At 47.8% G+C, this 20,385-nt stretch overlaps 14 protein-coding genes across 14 annotated transcripts; 8 read left to right on the plus strand and 6 right to left on the minus strand.

The window, feature by feature from the left end:
* Positions 1-49: 49 nt before the first annotated feature.
* On the minus strand, positions 50-1,459 carry ASPWEDRAFT_63327 (uncharacterized protein). The gene is made up of 3 exons (XM_040838693.1): positions 1,276-1,459; positions 397-1,226; positions 50-343 (listed from the first exon to the last, which is right to left on the minus strand). Exons 1-3 carry the CDS (start codon positions 1,412-1,414, stop codon positions 185-187), a joined length of 1,128 nt encoding a protein of 375 aa, XP_040683534.1. The 5' UTR covers positions 1,415-1,459; the 3' UTR covers positions 50-184.
* A 150-nt stretch (positions 1,460-1,609) lies between these two features.
* Positions 1,610-2,782, plus strand: ASPWEDRAFT_177593 (Ldh family oxidoreductase; the record flags this gene model as incomplete). Its single annotated transcript, XM_040831684.1, has 3 exons — positions 1,610-1,621; positions 1,672-1,797; positions 1,844-2,782. 3 exons carry the CDS (start codon positions 1,610-1,612, stop codon positions 2,780-2,782), a joined length of 1,077 nt encoding a protein of 358 aa, XP_040683535.1.
* Positions 2,783-3,039: 257 nt separating this feature from the next.
* ASPWEDRAFT_165588 (class II fructose-bisphosphate aldolase) lies at positions 3,040-4,212 on the plus strand (the record flags this gene model as incomplete). Its single annotated transcript, XM_040829910.1, has 3 exons — positions 3,040-3,338; positions 3,385-3,894; positions 3,945-4,212. Exons 1-3 carry the CDS (start codon positions 3,256-3,258, stop codon positions 4,210-4,212), a joined length of 861 nt encoding a protein of 286 aa, XP_040683536.1. The 5' UTR covers positions 3,040-3,255.
* Positions 4,213-4,326: 114 nt separating this feature from the next.
* ASPWEDRAFT_299065 (uncharacterized protein) lies at positions 4,327-4,636 on the minus strand. The gene has a single exon (XM_040833341.1). The coding sequence runs from the start codon at positions 4,562-4,564 to the stop codon at positions 4,403-4,405; it is 162 nt and encodes a 53-aa protein (XP_040683537.1). The 5' UTR covers positions 4,565-4,636; the 3' UTR covers positions 4,327-4,402.
* Positions 4,637-5,221: 585 nt separating this feature from the next.
* ASPWEDRAFT_188278 (uncharacterized protein) lies at positions 5,222-6,074 on the plus strand. The gene is made up of 2 exons (XM_040832215.1): positions 5,222-5,621; positions 5,681-6,074. Exons 1-2 carry the CDS (start codon positions 5,287-5,289, stop codon positions 5,898-5,900), a joined length of 555 nt encoding a protein of 184 aa, XP_040683538.1. The 5' UTR covers positions 5,222-5,286; the 3' UTR covers positions 5,901-6,074.
* A 294-nt stretch (positions 6,075-6,368) lies between these two features.
* ASPWEDRAFT_143860 (putative MFS multidrug transporter) lies at positions 6,369-8,015 on the plus strand. The gene is made up of 3 exons (XM_040829451.1): positions 6,369-6,506; positions 6,562-7,379; positions 7,428-8,015. The coding sequence occupies exons 1-3, from the start codon at positions 6,390-6,392 to the stop codon at positions 7,963-7,965; spliced, it is 1,473 nt and encodes a 490-aa protein (XP_040683539.1). The 5' UTR covers positions 6,369-6,389; the 3' UTR covers positions 7,966-8,015.
* A 104-nt stretch (positions 8,016-8,119) lies between these two features.
* ASPWEDRAFT_177597 (uncharacterized protein) lies at positions 8,120-8,938 on the plus strand (the record flags this gene model as incomplete). The annotated part of the gene is made up of 1 exon (XM_040831685.1): positions 8,120-8,938. The coding sequence occupies one exon, from the start codon at positions 8,120-8,122 to the stop codon at positions 8,936-8,938; it is 819 nt and encodes a 272-aa protein (XP_040683540.1).
* A 552-nt stretch (positions 8,939-9,490) lies between these two features.
* On the minus strand, positions 9,491-10,837 carry ASPWEDRAFT_73266 (uncharacterized protein; the record flags this gene model as incomplete). Its single annotated transcript, XM_040839301.1, has 2 exons — positions 9,491-10,610; positions 10,662-10,837. 2 exons carry the CDS (start codon positions 10,835-10,837, stop codon positions 9,491-9,493), a joined length of 1,296 nt encoding a protein of 431 aa, XP_040683541.1.
* A 613-nt stretch (positions 10,838-11,450) lies between these two features.
* On the plus strand, positions 11,451-12,953 carry ASPWEDRAFT_122399 (MFS transporter; the record flags this gene model as incomplete). The annotated part of the gene is made up of 1 exon (XM_040829156.1): positions 11,451-12,953. The coding sequence occupies one exon, from the start codon at positions 11,451-11,453 to the stop codon at positions 12,951-12,953; it is 1,503 nt and encodes a 500-aa protein (XP_040683542.1).
* A 229-nt stretch (positions 12,954-13,182) lies between these two features.
* On the plus strand, positions 13,183-14,140 carry ASPWEDRAFT_177600 (bZIP transcription factor; the record flags this gene model as incomplete). The annotated part of the gene is made up of 2 exons (XM_040831686.1): positions 13,183-13,297; positions 13,356-14,140. The coding sequence occupies 2 exons, from the start codon at positions 13,183-13,185 to the stop codon at positions 14,138-14,140; spliced, it is 900 nt and encodes a 299-aa protein (XP_040683543.1).
* Positions 14,141-14,194: 54 nt separating this feature from the next.
* Positions 14,195-14,644, minus strand: ASPWEDRAFT_177601 (uncharacterized protein; the record flags this gene model as incomplete). The annotated part of the gene is made up of 1 exon (XM_040831687.1): positions 14,195-14,644. One exon carries the CDS (start codon positions 14,642-14,644, stop codon positions 14,195-14,197), a length of 450 nt encoding a protein of 149 aa, XP_040683544.1.
* A 147-nt stretch (positions 14,645-14,791) lies between these two features.
* On the minus strand, positions 14,792-15,064 carry ASPWEDRAFT_177602 (uncharacterized protein; the record flags this gene model as incomplete). Its single annotated transcript, XM_040831688.1, has 2 exons — positions 14,792-14,964; positions 15,013-15,064. The coding sequence occupies 2 exons, from the start codon at positions 15,062-15,064 to the stop codon at positions 14,792-14,794; spliced, it is 225 nt and encodes a 74-aa protein (XP_040683545.1).
* A 406-nt stretch (positions 15,065-15,470) lies between these two features.
* Positions 15,471-16,604, minus strand: ASPWEDRAFT_122345 (NAD(P)-dependent alcohol dehydrogenase; the record flags this gene model as incomplete). Its single annotated transcript, XM_040829152.1, has 2 exons — positions 15,471-16,373; positions 16,428-16,604. 2 exons carry the CDS (start codon positions 16,602-16,604, stop codon positions 15,471-15,473), a joined length of 1,080 nt encoding a protein of 359 aa, XP_040683546.1.
* A 576-nt stretch (positions 16,605-17,180) lies between these two features.
* On the plus strand, positions 17,181-18,388 carry ASPWEDRAFT_121832 (uncharacterized protein; the record flags this gene model as incomplete). The annotated part of the gene is made up of 2 exons (XM_040829113.1): positions 17,181-17,571; positions 17,622-18,388. The coding sequence occupies 2 exons, from the start codon at positions 17,181-17,183 to the stop codon at positions 18,386-18,388; spliced, it is 1,158 nt and encodes a 385-aa protein (XP_040683547.1).
* Positions 18,389-20,385: the final 1,997 nt, after the last annotated feature.

Genomic DNA, 20,385 nt, shown 5'->3' on the forward strand with positions numbered 1-20,385 from the left:
AATAGAGCATAGAAATAAAAAAAAAGATTCATTTCGTTCTTGATTTTTTCTGTATAGATGGCATCTAAGGGTAACACGAATGGCAAATGTATATACAGGCCCTCCAAATACATTCTTCCGGTACGTCCTACTTTACTATGGACAAAATAAACCAAACAGATAGAATGGATTCATGTTATACAATCTAGAAAGGACTCTGGTATTTGCGGAATGCCTCCAACGTCGACGCACTATACAATATCTTCTGCAACAACGTCGGATAGTCCCATCCTATAGCAGCAGCACCCATAGCAGTAAGACTAGCCTGATCCTCCCGACCAGATCGACCAGGACCGGTAATATTCTAATCTATATTAGCAAATGCAACTTCATTCAAAAAGACCAACATGAACATACTGGCTTCATATTAATATCAAAAAGCGCAAACTCAGATTCAGGCCTGAATCGTCGCACGTCGATCCGGATAGGAGCAGTAGCCATGATGAGTCTGGCGACACCCTCACATTGCCGCATTACTTCGCCATAGGCAGGGTCTTTCATTTCATCGTTTGTGATAACCCGCGAGTTAGCCGTCACCGCAACGGCCCCGTTATACGGCGCAATGCCATCTGCATGGTTGAACCTCGTCACCGGAGGAAGACTCCAATAGTCGGGACGTTCAGGCGAAGGAGGCATGACGGTAATCGTGGCCTCCTCGCCAGCTAGAAACTCCTCGATCATAACGAGCGGCGATTCATCAAGTAGGCTTGTAACGTGATCTTTCAGCTCACGCAGACTGTGACAGACTCTAACGCCGTGACTACCACGACCGCGAACCGGTTTCCCAACCACGGGGAAGGTGGTGATTGATTCCAGCACATCGAGGTTATCGGCTTTCACCGTCCAAGACTGTGGTAGGGTGAAACCTCCCCGAGCGCGGAGCTGGTCGTTGAGATACATCTTATCGTCAAAGTTCTCGACTAGACTCGGTGGTTGGCCGACTACGCGAAGCGTCGAGGCGTAGCTGTCCAAGCTTGGTGCTGTTTGAAGGGGATGCGAGGTGAATAGGATGGTGTTCGCCCAGAGATGCGTGGCGCCTTGCTTTACGGCGGAATAAATGCCCTCTTCGGAGTCGGGGAAGCACCATCCTTCATGGTTGGATGCTGAAGGGGCAGTTTTGGGGGTGACGACTTCGATGCTTTTATTTTGTAAAGTGTAGGCGATATCCGCGCCTGAGTCTTGATAACCTAGGAGATGTTAGTACAGCATGTTGTCGAGTGGTTTCCCTGATCTTACCCCCTGGTTTCCGCGGTTTGCGTACTCCATTGATGACGGGCGGATCAATTGCTTGGAACAAGACAGCCACGATGGGCTGACTGCTGCTCCATCGCTTTCCTAAACCGAAAGGAATATGGGATATTTTCCTCGCAAACATGATGATTTGGATGATTGATGGAGAAAGGAAGGAGTGAAGAAAGTGACGTTATTAATTTGTTGATTTCGGCTGACTTGCGATCGGAAGTTCCGATGGGGCATCGGGCGCGGGCCGACGCCGTCGTGAGTGAGTCTATATCAGGTTCTTCGGTCGCTGCAAGAAATACGTCAATTTTAACAAAATACATCGATCGAAATGGCTTCTACTGTAAGTGGGTCCTTTACTGAATTTGTATATCTGGTTTACTAACAGAATAGCGATACTACGCAAACCCCAAGCAAACAGGCGAATTCGCCACCAAGCTGCTCGTACAGGCGGGGCTCACCGAGGAAGATGCTAGATCCATGGCTGACTGTTTGGTCCTTGCTGATGTTCGGGGAGTAGTAAGTCACCTTATTGATATCAATTTATACATATGCTGATAATCAGGACACTCACGGGATGGCTCGTCTCCCTCAATATCTCGACCGGGTGCGCAACGGTCGAGTCAAGGCTCGTCCTGGCATCACCATCACTGAAAAAACACCGGTAGTAGCCCATCTCGACGGCGACAATGGATTTGGCTTCATTGTCGCAACAAGAGGCATGAAAGAAGCCATTAAACGCGCCGAAATCTACGGCATCGGGATGGTGACAGTCAACCACTCCAACCATTTTGGCATGGCTGCCACCTACGTCCTACAGGCTCTGGAATCCAACATGATCTCGCTAGTTTTCACGAACTCAGCCAAACAAATGCCTCCTTTTGGTGGAAAGGAGACTCTGTTGGGAATTTCCCCATTTGCGGCTGGTGCTCCCTCCAACACCGAAGTCCCTTATATCCTCGACATGGCCCCGTCAGTCGTCGCCAAGGGCAAGATCCGTCGCGCTGCTCGTCGAGGCGAGTCCATTCCAGAAGGCTGGGCATTGGATGCAGATGGAAATCCCACGACAGACGCCAACGTCGCCTTAAATGGCAGCATGGCACCAATCGGTGGTCCCAAGGGCTCAGGAATTGCTATTCTGATGGACGTTATGTCTGGCGTGTTGACCGGGGCAGCATTTGGTGGTGAAGTCGGAGACCAGTACAAGGACACCAAGCCACAGAATGTCGGGCATTCTTTTATCGTCATCAAGCCGGATGTGTTTGTATCTACCGATGACTTCAGGGCTCGTATGGATACTCTTGTTCAGCGTGTTCATGGCGTTACTCCTGCCCCAGGCTTCTCGAAGGTTCTCTTCCCTGGTGAGCCAGAGTATCGATTAGGTATTCAGCGTCAAAAGGAGGGAATTCCTTATGCGGATGCTGAAAAGAAGATGTTTGAGGACGTTGCGAAGGAATATGGTATTCCTGGATTGTCTCTATCCGAGTATCCTTTGACTTTGTAGAGGCAAAACTGAAAGATCCCGAGGCATGATGTTCATAACGAGATTTATATGGAGATTATTTCAATTTTGTTTGAAAAATATCACACGTGGGAGTTACCTACTTTCAATTTGTATGAAATGACAGAATGCATTTTTTTGACGTAGATTTATCGTTGTGGAAAAATTGAAGCTCTTAAACAAATGCCGTTATATATCGATTCGACGGTAGTCATCACAATAACAAGAATACAACAAACATGAGACCACATTGATGAATTCACCATCATATCAAATGCATTGTATATACCAATTCTCGTTTTATTCTAATGGAATATAATTTGCAGTGTCACAATTTATCCCGCAAGTGATCAGATCGGTGACGGACCGAGTCCGACATCGGTAGAAGCATATATAAAAGCATAAAAGACAACAAAGTAACCCACAGAGACCACTGCAGCAACCCCTCCTCTGTTTCGATATATATCTCATCCACCATGGCATATCCTACAACCAACCGTACGTGGCGGATCCTTCACCATGCCACCCAAGAGAACTATGCCGTGGGCGCCTACAACTGGTATGTTCTTTGACCGAGCCATGCAATATGGATGCTAACTTCTCAGTTATAACACTGATGGAGTCATGGCTGTCATCCGAGCAGCAGAGAGAAAGCGCTCTGCCGCCATCATCCAACTCTTCCCGTGGACCATGCACTTCCAAGGGCCTGAATTTATCCGCTATGTGGTGAATGCAGCACATGCAGCGAGTGTACCCATCGCAGTACATTTAGATCACTGTATCCAGCCTGAAGATGTTAAAGAGGCCCTCGCCCTTCCATTTGACTCTATCATGATCGATGCGTCCACTCTGGATGAAGAGGATAATATCCGGTACTGCCAGGAAGTGGTCGAACAGGCACGTCCGTTGAATATCACCATCGAAGCTGAGATGGGTCGTATCGAGGGTGGAGAGGATGGATTGCCCACTGTCGATATGGAAACTATCCTAACGAAACCAGGCGAAGCTCAAGCGTTTGTTCAGCGTACTGGCGTCCACTTTCTGGCTCCATCTTTTGGTAATATCCACGGCCCTTATCCGGCTGGTGGTGCTGAGAAGTTCTGGGATCTACCACGGTGAGTTTACAAAGCATTTCTCTTTTGATTTCCTTTGCTAATTGACTCAGTCTCGAAAATATCGGCAAGTCAGTATCAAACACACCGCTGGTCCTCCACGGTACACACCCCGTATCCGACGAACTCTTCCTCAAGGCTATTTCCTGTGGCGTGCGAAAGATCAATTTAAATCGAACTGTTCGGGATGAATATACGAGTTTCGTCACTCAGAATGCTGGCTCGTTGGAGTTGACGATGCTTCAGATGCAGGGGGTGGAGGTGTATGCGAAATCGATCGAGAGGATGATGGATGTTTTTGGATCGTCGGGGAGATATTAATGCCATGAGGAATATATGTCGTTCTGTTTTGATCTACAACAGGCTATATATAGGCCAATTTTATCCGCGTGGCTTTCTTGATCTGAATGTAGAATTTATATCCGACGAATATTCTGGATAACTTCATTGGTGCCTAGCCCAGTCGCGAAAACTCCCCTCAACAAGGCTGTCGTATATCCTATTTATAGCATCACAAACTACAAAGGTGACCAGAGAAAATAAACCACTTGAAGCATTCTAGAACGTGATATTTTACGAAGGACGAGATGATATTCAGTCCCAGTGCATATGATAAATTCCAATTCAAGATTAGGCCAAGCGATGGAGCTGCATCTCTGTCTGAGGTCGTCATATTGCATTTCACTCAGGTTAGTTACTGGTCGGAAATGGAATTCTCGCCCGCTGATCTCGAGATAGCGCCGGCTTAGGCATGCATAGAACAAAAAAATCTTCCAGGGGTTTCTCTGAAAGCTGAAGGGGTTTTTCTGTAGGGAAGATCAGAGTACTGTCAATGGGCAAAGTTAATTGGCCAAGAGAGAGACAGATCATGCCGCTCAGCGGGGTAGGAAGGCGGTAAGGGTATCTGTGGCTGGTGCCTCATCCGAACCACCAATGATAACCGTTGCCCTACGGCTTGGCGCCACCGATGGGGAATGAATACGTGGCGCAACAAGACTGATGGCTGTCACTAGCCACACCCCTCGATATTGCCCTAATCCTCATTCTCCTCCTGTGACTTGTTTCTTTTCTTTTTACTGACCTTGGCTATATAAACATGGCTATCAGCACTTTCTCAATCGCATTGATCGATTTTCCATCTTATAAACGTCTCCAAAGCTTCTGGTCCGACTTTGTTTCCCACTTGTTTGCTTCCCATCCAGCTTCATACTCGAACTAAACAAACCTCCAGCACTCCTGAACGTTTCGACAATGCCTCGCTCCTCAATTATTCAAGAATCACGACCCCCCAGCTCCGAATCATCATCTGGCACTAGTTACAGCAGTGCGGGGTCTCCCTGTCATAACTTTGCAGGGCCTGTTGACTCCATCTCCATCCCAACCGAGGACACCTGGATGCAAACTGGACTTACGCTCAGCCCGGTGGCATTGACAGCCTATCCTGACATTGACGATGTCCCCTTAGACCTTGAGCCTATTACCTGGGACTCCTCGTGGGGTGGAACACAATCGAGCGATATGTTTTCCGGAACAGATTCATACACATCGAGTATGGTCAATGCTACTTCCTTTGATTCACGATATAATTTACCTGCTGTCTCGTATGATGCCATGTACGATCGACAAGGCCTAGCGGAGTCAACTGTCGCTCCGTCTTTCAATTCTGCCGGGGTGACTCATCCCAATATTGAGTCTGAACAACAGGAAAGTGCTGAGCAGCTTCAGCCAGAGTATATTCTACTTTTGTGTACAAAATTTAACGAGAATTGCTAATCCTGATGGCGCATAGACAACATCCCGACGGGTACAAATGCAGGTGGGAAGGCTGCAGATATAAACGCAACTTCAGACGCTGCATAGAGCTCGACCGACATGTCAGAACCATCCACATATTTCCGAGATCATATCACTGCAATGTTGATCGATGCACCAGATCATTCAACAGGAAAGACAACCTGAAGGAACATAAAATAAGGGTCCACAAGTTGCGAAGGAGTACGCGAGAATAGACCACCGGTTCCTCATTTGTTTTATGATATTCTTTCCGGTCACGTTAACCCGAATTCTGTTACGCCTATTCTTGTCTGCTTTAGCGGTTGTCGGCTTTTCTTCATTGATCTCCTTCTATTCCAGCGCAGTTACCATCTAGAATAGATCACTCCAAGAAATAAATTTCATCAAACACAGAAAGACGCTTTAGCTGGCAGTATATAGACATAGAAATACACAATTATTGATGCCCACGTGATTTTTACTTGTGCAGAGAGTCTAGAAGAATGAAGAGAGCGGCGAGAGACATGATTGGGCGTTGGAAAAGAAAATGACCCACTCCCGCCAACTTCCCAAAACGGCAGCCCAGAGGAGAGAGCTCATCGCGTATAAAACATTTTCACTGGGAGATTTATTATAAATCTGTTCGTCTTTCTAATATATATATATATCAAAGAGAATGGCCATCAGTAACTCAACGGAGATTCCTTTGCATTGGAACCAGCGTCATGGAGTCAGACGAAGCAACCATAGGCCAGTTGGGGCGCCAACGGCCAGCATGTTTTACCTCACTTCGAACTGAAGTGATGTTCTGCTTCTCTATTATGATGTCTCAAATCCTGGCAGTGAGTTCATTCCTTTCCCATCTAATCCGCAAGCTAATTCCAATTCATCTATCAGGAATATTTCGTGTCCGGCTTCAACGTTCTCATACCGACAGTGACAGAATCGCTGCACATCCCCAGCGCATCCTCAATATGGCCCGCAACTGCCCTTTCACTCGCTGTGACATCGACTCTTCTCATTTTTGGCCGTCTTTCCGACATGTTTGGTGGATATATTCTATACACCGGAGGCGTGGCCTGGCTCATGATCACATCGATTATCTCAGGGCTATCCCAAACATGGCTGATGCTTGTCGTCTTCCGAGCCCTACAGGGCCTTGCTCTTGCAGCTTTACTTCCATCCGGAATCATGATTCTCGGTCGCACATACCGACCAGGGCCACGGAAGAACCTCGTTTTCAGCATCTACGGAGCCTGCGCGGCATTAGGATTCTTCGCGGGAATCTTCTTCGCAGGTGTCAGCAGCCAGTATCTCAGCTGGAGATGGTACTTCTTTTTCGGTGCGATCTTTTCTGCAATCACCCTCGCCACTTCTATCTTCTCGATCCATCGTGATTATACAGAGACCAGGAAGCTCGGGATCCAGATGGACTGGAAGGGGGCGGCGTTGGTGATACCTGGTTTGGTGCTGGTGATATTTGCAATTGCAGATAGCTCTGTTGCGCCGCAGGGATGGCGGACTCCGTATATCTATGTCTGCTTCATTCTCGGGATGATCATCTTGGGGGTGATGGTTTATGTGGAGGGTTGGGTGGCGAAAAACCCACTCCTGCCGGGTGACTTGTTCCACGTCAAATATATCAAGCCATTAGTAATGGCTCTTTTGCTGCTGTATGGCACTTTGGGGATATTCCTGTTTTATGCGGTTCTTTAGTAAGTCAGCCCCTCTTATACTATTGCATCATGTGCTAATTTGCGCAGCATGGAAAACATCATGGGCGCTTCGCCACTTCAAGTCGTCGCCTGGACGGTCCCCATGGCAGCTGGTGGCCTCATCGTCTCTGTCGTAGGCGGAGTCATCCTCCACCAACTCCCCGGAACCGTTCTCATGATAATATCTAGCCTTGGATACTGTGGCGCCGCGTTATTCTTCGCCCTCGTTCCAACAGGCGGGAACTACTGGGCATTCGTCTTTCCCGCCATGATCTGCGGGACGATTGGGATAGACATCAGCTTCAACACAACCAACGTGTTCATCACGACGAACATGCCCAGCAAGAGACAGGGGCTAGCAGGGGCATTAATCAACTGCACCCTTCATCTGGGGATTGCGCTCATGCTGGGACTGGCAGATATAGTACAGTCGCATATGACAAAGCATGGGCTGCAGCAGAGTTACAAGGCTGTCTTTTGGTTCCAGTTTGGAGTGGCAGCGTTGGGGTTGGCTATAATCCTGTTGTTTGTGCGGATGGAGAGGGCAAAGAGTGATTTAACAGCTGATGAGAGGGCTGATAATTAGTCTGTATTTTAATATCCCTTAGAATTGATGACCAATTTATGCCTCAGGCCAGATGCTTGCAGAATAGAGTTTCCATCCAGTAAACGTCATTCGTTGACATCCATCTTGACCTGTCCACAACAGATTTCAGTCACTGTCTGCCCAGCTCACCACTATGGAAGACCACCCGGAATCAGTATCTATTGGATCAATCAGTCCGAAGGCCTACCAGGTCCCCGCAGAAAACGAGTTTACCTTTACAACACTTAAGAAGAGCATCGACTCCCTGGAGGAGAAATATGAGTCTCACGTGCACCAAGGGGGTAGTCAATATGTCGCACTCACCAACCTGTCAGAGGAACATCTCGAGGTGTTGGAGAGAGAGCGCGAAAAGCACTATTTGCCGCACATGCGCGTGCACTATTATCCCAACCACACTAATGCCATCATCAAGTTCGCAGAAAGGAGACACGAAACAGCAACCGCAGCCTTCCGCACGATGATAACCCGCATTCTGGATTCCTTGCAGATATCAGAAACCATGCTTCTGCCGGGTGGTGCAGGTAGACAGCGAATGGGATCAGGTACCAGCAAGGAACCAGACCACAGTTGGATTCCACTTTTGACTCGCCCTAGCGATGAATTTCCTTCCTTTGTTGTAGAGATTGGCATCGGTGAGGTTCTTTCTCGATTACGCGTTGATGCTGGGATCTGGTTTGACAGCAGCAATGGCTTGGCAAGGCTGGTTCTCCTTATTGCTGTTGACGTCGAGCAGAAAACCATCAGAATAGAAAGATGGCAGAGTTCGCAGTGTGTGCAGGTCGTGACTATCAATAAGATAAACCAGACTGTCTCGAATGCCCCCTTGATATTACCTATCGATCTGATCTTCGATGATCGGATACCGCTTCCAGACGGATCGCCATCTGCGAGTGAATTATTGTCGATACCTGCTGCCTCACTTCTGCACTATGCAGACGTTGTTTTTGCTTGATAAAACCTCAATTATATTCATCTCAATAAAACAATGGATATAGTCCTCATTTACGTTGTTTCTAGTAGTACATACGACCACAGGGTGTGGAGAACAGGGCCTCCCGTCCGCTCAGTCGTGGTACGCTACGTAAGTACGCAACGGTAGGTCATCACAATAAACTTATCCATAATGATATAATATTTGTGGCTTTAAAAGAAATATAATCATAATACTGAAATCAAGAACTCCCTCATTATACACATTGAATACATTGGACAATACTAATGTAGATCGTGTGACGAATATCATATATGTAAAATAAGATAACCAGAGCTCCTTATAGAATAGAATGCCTGTATGCGAATAAGAAGGGAAAGACGGGATGTATCTCTGGCAATTTTACAATCCAATAATTGGCTACTATAACTTACCCGATGGGATATTTCCCACATTATAAACCAGAATTTGAGGAGTAAAATTAAAGCAAACGTGACAAGACTCCAGTTTATAAATAACAATCAGGTCAAATGAGGGCCCTGCCTCGTCCAGTGGACACGATCGCAACTCAGATTATCGCAATGATTTCCAGGATGCCAGGCTCATCCGAGCAGCCCCTATTACTACTCCCCCGGAAAGTGTCAAGACACCACTATACACCCAGACCATATTGGCACCGTACGAATCCAAGACCGAGCCAGCGATTGGCGTCCCAATTAACAAAGCAACCCCCAATAGAGTGAAACACATACCCATCCTTGTTCCAGTGACCCCATGATGCGGAGAAAGCATGACAAGAATAGGGCCCATGAGCGAGACAAGCGACCCCGAAAAGAACCCATACACAGCACAAACGGCCAACAAGGGCGCTTGTGACCCGACGGCCATAATGCACAGAACCAGGATGCCCGAGGCAAAGGCGCACGGAGGAAGAATGTTCAATGGCCCAGTCCATAAGCAAATGTATCCGGGAGCCAGGCGTCCGAACGTCGATGCTGCATTGATGATGGGTAGCAGATAGAACGCCAAAGTTTCTGATGTTATCTTATTCTGGATCGCAACGGACTGGATGTAATAGAAAGGCGTATAAAGACCCATAAAGCAGAGGAACAGGCCGATGCTGAAAAGCGTGTATGGGGCTTCACAGAAAGCAACCCAGTCAATCAATTTCCGGCGATTAGCAGGGAGAATGCGCACTCTGAGGACTAGACACGAGATGAGAAGCCCGAACAGGGCGACAAAGCCGGAAACGCGAATGGCCCATGCAAACCCAACTCTGCCTAGCAATTTGTGTATCAAGATGGGGTATACAACGCCGCCTATGCTGGAGCCTGAAGCGGCTATACCAACGACCAGGGGCAGTCTTGTCGTGAAATACGTCGAAAGAATTGCAATGCTGGGAACGAAAATGAGACCGGCTCCGATGCCAACGCAAAATGCCTGTGCCAGGAGAATCTGCCAAAAGCTTCGGCACAAAATGAGCATCATGTGGCCAAAGACGACAAGAAACGAGCCCGTATACAGTAATGGCAGCACAAAGCCGGCATCGTATATCGGTCCTGTCAATGCACCCAGGAACATAATCAAGAATGATTGCAAAGAACCGACCCAGGAAATTGTCGATGGCGCGATCCCTTGGAGCAGAGTTTCCTCGTAGAATGTCTCAAAAACTCCATAAGAATTGATCAGACCCCTAGGATCATCAGCACTGCTCCGACTGGTTTGAGCAGAATCTAGAGCCTACCAGGTATTGAAGAAGAGAAAGAAAGAACCAACAACCTGAAGCCACGCCCGAATACCCCCATTTGGCGGGTCGGTATCGACAGACTTGAATTCTCGGTCTGCTGTAGGTGTTGAATCACTCAATACTCCCGTATTTGGAGCAGCCACTGCGGTATGGTTTGGTGTCGAGGTAGCCATTCTGGAGTCACTGATTTTCAATTGGTGTTTGATGAGTTGACGCGAAGGTGAATTTCTCAAGATGCTATGACTTTTGATATATCGACCAGGGGTCGTGATGCTGAAGTTTCCCAATCATTCTTTTATATTGAACACCACGGACATTTGGGAAGGCCATCCAGAATGAATGGTGCTTACTGGACTAACCAGAAGCAGTATGAATGACCCACTAGATGCCACTAATCACGGTCTCCAGTGGAGTACAACCAAGGCTTAGTTGCCACGAGGTACCAGAAAAAGAGTGTTTAGCAAATCAATGACTGCTTACTCTGTTAGCTCCTAATTCCGTGCACGGCAATTGAACTGCGTGATTGACAGACAGTAGGAGCTTACTGCGTTAGCCAAAAATGGTTAGCCCTTAATGTACTCGTTTGATGCAGTCGATGCTGGCCGTAGATTATGTCCTTGGTTCCAATCAGAATCAATACGAGGAGTTTAAGTAGACTGGTATCCCATCTACTAGCTTTCCCTATGCCATACTACTGTCTCTAGATCTCCGCTGAATACTGGGGTCAGTGTTTGACAGAACATGGTGCAACAAAACAAGAGTCTTGGTATGTGTCAAAGTAGCTGGATGTTCTTCTTGCTAGGCACCAGCGACTCCAGGACGATCGCTGGAAACGCCGACGACCAGTGGCCCGGAAATGGAACTCGAGATAATCCATACATCATATCCTGGTCTGCAAATGATGCTTTGAATGCCCGCAATTTCGGAACACGGAGAAAAATCATCATCATAGCCCTTTCAGGATTGTCAACTCTCTCCGTCGCCTTTGCATCCAGTGCTTATGCAGGAGACTTGTCCTCTGTTTGTCAGTATTTCGGTGTCTCTGATGAGGTTGCGACACTGGGCTTGTCGCTGTATGTCTTGGGCTTCGCGATAGGGCCTTTGCTGTGGGCCCCCTTGAGTGAGGCTTTTGGTAGGAGAACCATCTTCCTGGTTACCTTCAGCCTTTTCACCATGTTCAACGTTGCGGCCGCTGTTTCGACCAACTTTGCGTCGTTGGTCATATTCCGAGCTTTGGCTGGCATGTTCGGCAGTGCACCTCTCACCAACTCTGGAGGTGTTGTTGCCGATCTCTACAGCGCAGAAACAAGAGGACTGGCTGCCGTTTTCTACTCTTGCGCGACATTTCTCGGGCCTGTCCTTGGTCCCATTGCGGGCGGATTCCTCGGCGAGACCCAAGGATGGAGATGGATCGAAGGCCTGCTGGCGATTTACTCGGGAGTTATGTTGATACTCGCGATTCTCTGCATTCCCGAAACCTTCGGTATCGTTATTCTCCGGCGGCGAGGCGCCATTCTTTCGATGCAGACAGGGAGGCTCCATGTGACGAGCGTCGATCATCGCAACCCACCCGGATCCCTGGCGCAGAGGTTTCTAGTATCTACGACCCGACCTTTGCGCCTGCTATCCGAAGAGCCCATCGTGGTCGTTCTCGCGCTTTACATGTCTTTCATCTACGGCACCACCTATCTGCTTTTAGCAGCATTACCAATCGTGTTCCAGCGTGTGCGTGGATGGAGCCCGGGCATCGGTAGTCTCGCCTTCCTATCTATTGCAATTGGCATGTTTTTCGCAACAGCCTTCATGGTTTTTATCAATCGTCAATACACAAGGAGGTTCAAAACCAGCGAAACTGGCCACCTGCCTCCCGAAGCACGCCTGCCTTCAGGCAAGGTTGGGGCCGTTCTGATACCTATCGGTCTCTTTCTTTTCGCATGGACCAATGATCCCTCAATACACTGGGCCGTTAGTATGGTGGGGACCGCCTTGTTTGGGTTTGGTAATATCTGTGTCGCATTAGCACTGGTCAATTATCTGGTTGATAGCTACGTGACCTATGCTGCCTCGGCGCTTGCCGCTGCGACGGTAATGCGATCACTGTGCGGGGCGGCATTCCCTCTCTTCACAACGTATATGTATGAAGGATTGGGAATTCACTGGGCCAGCAGTGCGCCGGCCTTTCTGTCTCTGGCCTGTCTTCCGGCTCCGTTCCTGCTGTCGAAATACGGCCCTCGGATACGCCACCGTTCTAGATTTGCCATTGCAATGAGCGATAAGGAGCATCATTAGGTTGCCATTCATAAACGTTTCTTGTCCATGATAAACTGTAAAACACTAGCGCTTATGCCTCTAGCCCGTTATGGAAAAGCTTCCAACCTAAGGCATCGTCTGCTTGGTAGGTCTGAGTGGAATATCCAAGAAAGGTTAGACCGTCAGCTGATTGTCGCCACCGTCTCTCTCCACGCCTTCTTCAGGGTTCCCATTCTTCTATCATGTCATCATCCATACTATCTTGCAAATGGAATACGCTGAGCTGCTCTCAATGAAGCACTCCGCTCGGGATGATTGGTCGGTAGGAGCCACACCCGCCGAGCGACGCAAGCTACAAAATCGAATTAACCAGAGAACATACCGTAGGCTGCCCTTGCGCCAATGCACTTGCTCGTTTACTCACATCTGAGGACTGGATAGGACTACGTCAGCTCATCAAACATCCCCAGAAAAAGAACCCGTCGAGGTGGAAAAAGATCGGCTCACTAGTCGACGACAGAGACCAGCCAACAAGGCGCGGCAATATCACACCCGTCCTGCCTAGGGCGCCCGTGATACTAGCAACCCAAAACTGCAGCATAGCCCCCGAGGGCGCACGGGATCTCTTAATTCAGTTCGAAATGACCGCCTATCAGAGCTACCGTAGTAGATTGCCAGTCGCCGATCATCTGCTCACGCTGGTCAAAGTGAACGTGTATCGTGCCTTTTTCGAAAACCTCGCCGCATTGGGCATGGATGCGGGCTGGATGAGGGCCGATGCCGTTTCGCCTTTCTGCATGTTGAAGCCAGATAGCCTTGTCTCGACGCTTCCAGCTAACTTGCAACCAACTGCAATTCAAGTGCAAGTGCCGCATCATCCGTGGTTGGATTTCTTTCCTCACCCCAGAATGCGTGATCATCTTATTCTGGCCAATGATTTTGACGACGATGAGCTTTGCGTTGATATAATGGGGTTCTGGAACACTAATAGGCCGGATGCCGGGTTGACTATTTGGGGACCACCCTGGATATTTCAGAATTGGGAGTTATCGGAAGGGTTTATGCAGAAGTATCGATGGGCCATCCAGGATTGTCCGGAGCTGTTGAGGTCGACTAATTATTGGCGTACTCTCCGGGGCGAGAAACAGTTACAGTCTTTGCGTCCGCTGGACATGGACGACCAGGACCAGAACATGCGCAATGAACCCATGTTTGATTTCATGTGATGCTGCTCTAATTCTGCTTCCGATGGACTAAAGTGGCCCTTAGGAGTTCGGTGCCTACTCTTCAAGAGGAACCGTGTCGACATAAACATACGGCATCATGCTCCTCGGATGATGATCCCCTTGCACATCGGCAGCCTGAATCACCTCGTTGATATCTTCAAGATCTTTCGGGCTCAACCCAACATCCAGACTGCCCACATTCTCTTCCAAATTCCGGTTTTTCGTTGTGCCCGGAATCGGAATGACCGTTTCCCCTATAGACCGCAGCCAAGCCAATGTGAGCTGCCCAACGGAGCAATTCTTCTTCGAAGCAAGCTCTTCCATGCGGTCGACAATCTCCAGGTTCTTGGGAAGGTTCTCCGCCGAGAACCGAGGAAGAATCCGGCGACGATCATTCGCATCGAAATGTTCAGCGCTTCGGATCTCCGGTGAAGAATCCGCGACTGAAAGGGGAGTACGCAACGACAGTGACTCCGAGTTCGCGGCACGTATCGATGAGCCCATTGTGCAAGGCGTCAATGGCGAAGGGGGACACTTCGACTTAAACGGCTGAGATTGGGTGGACACGATGAGCATGACGCAGCGTTTCAGCGGAACATTCGCTCAGGCCAAGGTGCTTGACCAGACCTTCGTCCGGAAAGGTCTTCCCGATCATTGGAATGCTTCGAGTACGTACGTGGCGAGAATGTCCTCGTTGTCAGCGTAAACGTCTACGGCATCCCAGAAAGTGACGCCTCGAGCATGTGCAGTGTCGAGAAACTGCAGTCGATCTTCGTTAGCCAGAGGAAATCCGTAGAACATGCAAAGGCCCATGAGACCAAGACCTAAAAGAACATCGGCTGCTGTCCAGAAAACATGTGAACTTATCTCACCTTGTGCGGACACTCGAGGCCCATTGGCACCTAGCTGAACGGTGGGAAGCATTTTCGATTCAAGATGAATTAGACACGAGTGTCAGTGAGACAGTTTGTATCGAGAAGAGTTGAGTCCATAGACCGTCGGAGATGACGGTATAGATAGCAAGATCTGTTACTTATTTCAGCTTCAAGGTACCCACTGGGTTTCCATCCTAGGACAGAAAAGGCTAGTCACATAAGCAGTCGTTATTACGATATGTGCATTACTTGAAACTAAATGGAGAATCATTTTATCCCCAACTGCACAAGGATGATGACATTAGATCTCCGTTGTAGACAATTACGGGGAAACTTCTCTTTTCATCAACATCTACAAACCACCTAACCGCCTAAGACTAGAAAAAAAAAATAGAAAATGAATAAAGATAAAAAACAAATCAATCAATCTTTTCGGGGATTTGCAAAGCCACCATTCAATTCACCAGCACGTAGCGGTATCGAGCCGCTCCCTGGTCCATGTCGATGATAGCCTGGTTGGCCTCGGCCATCGGTCTCTCCTCCACGTACGGCTCAATGCCCTTTCGTTCAGCAAGCTCTAGCATTTCGCGCATTTCGCTGGGGTTGCTAATTTTTGAGCCACAAAATCTCAGACCCATCCCGATTAGCGCTCCGGCTGGAAAGGTGAACGGCCCATCTTCGGGGTTTCCCACTTGCACAAAAGCCCCGTTTGGCCGCAACAGCTTCATGTACTCGTCGATCGGAAGCGTGTTCGATGAGACGGTCGAGATGATCAGATCCAAACTTCTCATATGCTGAGCTGACCAGTTCTGCTGCTCCCCTGTCGCGACATAAATATCGGCCCCCAGCTTCAGAGCATCCACCTGCTTTGAAGGTTGTCGCGAGAATGCAGAAACCCAGTCTGCACCCAAGGCTTTTGCAAACAGGATCCCAAAATGCCCCAGTCCCCCAATTCCGACGATGCCGACTCTCTTCCTTGGTCCGCAGCCGTATTGCTTCAGCGGTGCGTAGACGGTGGCTCCGGCACATAACATGGGAGCAGCCGCAGCAGAGGAAATTCCATCTGGGATCTTTACGACGAAGTGAGAGGGTACGCGGTGGAACAATGCATACCCGCCATATGACATGCTGCCGTCCAGGTAACGTCCAGCGTATGTCCCCGTCCATAACTTGGTGCAGTACTTCTCGTTCCCGGTACTGCATTCGATACAGTTTCCATCAATGCGACCCCGACACGAATCGCTCTGCGGGCCAACACCGACCCGGTCCCCGATTACAAAGCCTTCAGCCTGTGCTCCTACTCGGATGACAAGGCCAACAATCTCATGGCCAACGCAGCAGGGGTATGGGGTGGGACGCTATTCAAATCAGCGGGATCGTACTAAAAGTCTGCCTGAAAGGGTATCACCTACCCATCCACTGCGCAACACGCAGAGATCAGACGCACAGATTCCGCAGTGGGTGATGCGGAGGTCTAGGTCAGACTCTTCCCAGGCTTTGGGCTGGAACTTCTGCCATACCATCTTCCCCTTGGCTGAATCGCGGTCGAGGCCCATCCAGCCTTCGAATTTGGGGGCAGATTCGGACATGATGGACGATGTATACAACATGTAGTGTTAAATGAGGCATGATGAGAAAAGGCCTGTATTTATATTCCTCAGAGACTATCTGCTTTGTTCGGCTCTCAGTTGAACGGCGGCGAAATCGTGCAATCATTCTGGAGTTCCCAGTTCCACTCATTGACTTTTCCAGAGACTTGGAAGTTTCAGGTTAGGGCGTCAGCATCTGAGGTGCCAAATTTTAGTAGCATATCTCCAAGCCAAATTTTGATCACATCAGGCTGTCTGCACGTTGTGAAAGATCGGCATGCATTTGGCATTGGCAATTGATTATGGTTCTAGCCCAAAAGGGCAAGTGAGATACAGATATGCGGGGCACTTTAGTATGAGTCTCATTCATAATGTTTACAAAGGGGGGTTTTCAAGCGTTTATCGTTATACAACCTTGCTCAGTCAGCCTCCAACGCATGGTATAAGTTTCCCGGATATCCGGATGCTCATGGTGGCTAAACTACCGGTACAGCACTCATTCAGCGGCCAAAGTTCGCCTTACACATATTGTCCCTATTCTTTTCCAACCATTTCGGGTGCCATCACGGCCTGAAAATGAATTATTCGACCCTCCTTACAACGGCATCCGCCCTTATGAGGGGTGTGGTTTGGACCGGAACCCCCTTCAATGTCAGTGTGGTTGACTTGCCAATTCCAACTATTCAATCGCCCACCGACGCCATCGTCAGGGTATCAATGGCCGGTATATGTGGCACAGATCTTCATACCTACCGTGGCCACTACGGGAGCGCTACAGTCCCCTGGGCCATGGGCCACGAGGCCATTGGCTTTATAGCCCACCTAGGAGACGCCGTCACGAATCTCCAGCTTGGAGACCGTGTAGTGATCTCTGACACGGTTCATGAACCACACACGGTCGCGGAGGCTGCGACATCCTACCCCTTTGGTATGGGACCTGATCGCGGTGACCTGGGTGGCTGCCAGAGTACGTCTGCTTTCTCTGATATATCTTTTCCTAACTAATAAGTAGTATAGGCGAGTTTGTGAGAGTCCCTGCCGCCGAGGAAAATCTGATTCCTATTGCGAGCAACACTTCTGGTCCGTCCGACAGCGATGCCGACTATCTCTTCGTTTCCGATATCTTCGCGACCGGTTGGGCAGCCCTTGACTTTGCCGGGTTTAAACCAGGGGATACCGTTGCAGTGTTCGGGGCCGGCCCCGTTGGCTTGTTATCAGCCTACTCGGCCTTTCTGCGCGGCGCATCTCGAGTGTACGTCGTCGACTGCGTGTCCGACAGACTCGACGTAGCCCGTTCCCTAGGCGCTACCCCAATCAACTTCATGCAATCCGACCCAGTCGAGCAGATTCTTGCCTTTGAACCCGATGGCGTCGATCGCAGTGTGGACTGCGTTGGATTCGAAGCCGTCAATCAATCCCAGCAGATGGAATCCGACATCGTCGTCCGCCAAATGATTAGCCTCACTGCACGAAACGGCGGAATCGGCGGTGTTGGTATCTACGCGGACGTGCAGAACAGCACAGGCGTTCCTCGAGGCAGTGCCGTGACGAATAGCGTTGACTTCCCCATTGGCACCTTCTTTGCAAAGAGTCTGCAGTACAGGGTTGGTGCTGTCTATCCGCCTGACTATGCTTCTACTCTCTTGCCGCTTATCGATAGTGGAGTGGCTCGGCCGGCGTCGATAATTAGCTCTTTTGTTGGTATCGAAGACGCGCCAGAGGCTTATCGCCGTTTCAATGATCACCTAGAGACGAAGGTGGTGATCCGGTTTCCGTGGTCGTAGCTTGCCGTCTCATTCGGTTCTTTGATATATATATATGTATTGCAAGCAGGCCACCCGGAGCTGGGAGCATTTCTTTCCCTTGGTATAATTGAACGCATGGTTGGTGCGCCTTCAAAAATTCCATACAAGGCAGATGAAGAGTTATGTTGTTCCATCTGAAGAGATGTATCTGGGCTATAAACGAGAATAAAAATTGATAGGCTGCTGGTTTTAAAATGTCGACTTGGTATAAGTATTAGGATAGATTTGGACTGCCATCTTCCTGTTATTCGTATAGCAACTTCAATAACTAATAACACCCATGCATAGTAACAGGAAGTCATTTGTTACAAATTATCAGACTGCAATAACAATAACGAGGAGTCCGTTTATTGGATGTTGATTCACAAAATTTGATGTAAACGATTCCATCTCTATGCTGGAATCATCAGACACCCCAGACAACTGCCACCTATTCTGTTGGTAGTAGAATATTAAGTAATAAGTAATATCATAGTTATTAGATTTTACTGCTGCTCAGAATAGGTTTTTTGGTTATTTTTTTTAGTCTTTTTTATATAGGACTAAAAGCATTAGGGCAGTAATTACTATTTAGTAGTAAAGCTACAGGTATAACTATAAGGTTCTATAATAGAGTAGTAATACAGCCTAGGGCTAGGGTTTTCGATTTTTTTTAAGGTTTTAGGTAGTTATTATAATCAAGCTTTACTGTAACTTAGATTAACTATATTTTATTAGTTAGATTAATTATATATGTTAAGTCTTGACTGAAGCTGGATAAGTACTTTTATTCTGACCAACACCGTGCACTAACTGTAAGTGGATCACAGTAGCCAGCCTTACTTTCAAGTCACCCCAAGTCACTTTAATCTGGTCATACAGAATAAGATAGTTTAGGATACTTTTTATTTTTTCTCTTTTCTGTTTCTAGATAGATAGGATGGTTGTGGTTTATAGGCAATTTGTAATAAGACTGGGATCTATCTTGCTATTCAAGTTATTTAGTTTTACAAAACTTAAATATAATCAAAACTTTTCTTTCCTATAGTATCCTATATAATCCTCTCTTGTATAGCTTCAAGTACATACGACCACAGGGTGTGGAGAACAGGGCTTCCCGTCCGCTCAGCCGTACTTAAGCCACACGCCGGCAGGTTAGTAGTTGGGTGGGTGACCACCAGCGAATCCCTGCTGTTGTATGTTTTTCTTTTTTTGTTTTTTATTTGCTACTTTTTTGATTCTGCTTTTTGTAGAGTAGAGAGACATGTCTTTTTATTTATTTATCTTTTTTGGTTTATGGCATTTTCAGACAGTATTCATGGCATAAGCCAAGAAATGGGCTGATCGATACCCGCAATCAATTTTATGTTCGTGCAGACTGATGTGCGGTGTTTGAAGAACAACAGGAATGGTTGGAGTCGGCAGAGAAGAATTTGACATTAACGAGCGAAATTATACTCAGCATAGTTGGCCTAACGACGATGGACAAGAGGCAACTCTGAAAGGGGGAAACTGCTGGATACTAATTAACTAGCCAATAAGTATTATCAAATCCGCGCAGCAGTTCCAAGTCTGGATGCAGAACCCCATCGATCATCTTAATAGGGTGATTGCTTTTGCTGAGTATGCATCATTTGGGGATTTCAATGGAGATCTATTCCTAGAGTATTGGGATCTGCAGGTTATTGACACATTCTGTCAAGATTATACACACCGATAGCTGAGCTGAACAGCCAACCTCTAGACTAGGTATTGACTATTGATTAACTTATATGAAGTTTATTACCTAAGCTTACCTGATTGGTATATCTACACAGGCAATCCCTAGAAAAAGCAGATCTTCTTCTTATCTCTGGATTTAATATTCCATAGATCTATATGTTCTTTATCACATACTATATATCACTAGTTTCTTAATTGATATATAGCTGAGATATATCTAATACATAAAGCTAATCTTCTTAGCTATAAATAAAGCCTCTCCATCCTATTCATAT

The sequence above is a fragment of the Aspergillus wentii genome, assembly GCF_001890725.1.
Source record: "Aspergillus wentii DTO 134E9 unplaced genomic scaffold ASPWEscaffold_10, whole genome shotgun sequence".
Lineage (NCBI taxonomy): Eukaryota > Fungi > Ascomycota > Eurotiomycetes > Eurotiales > Aspergillaceae > Aspergillus > Aspergillus wentii.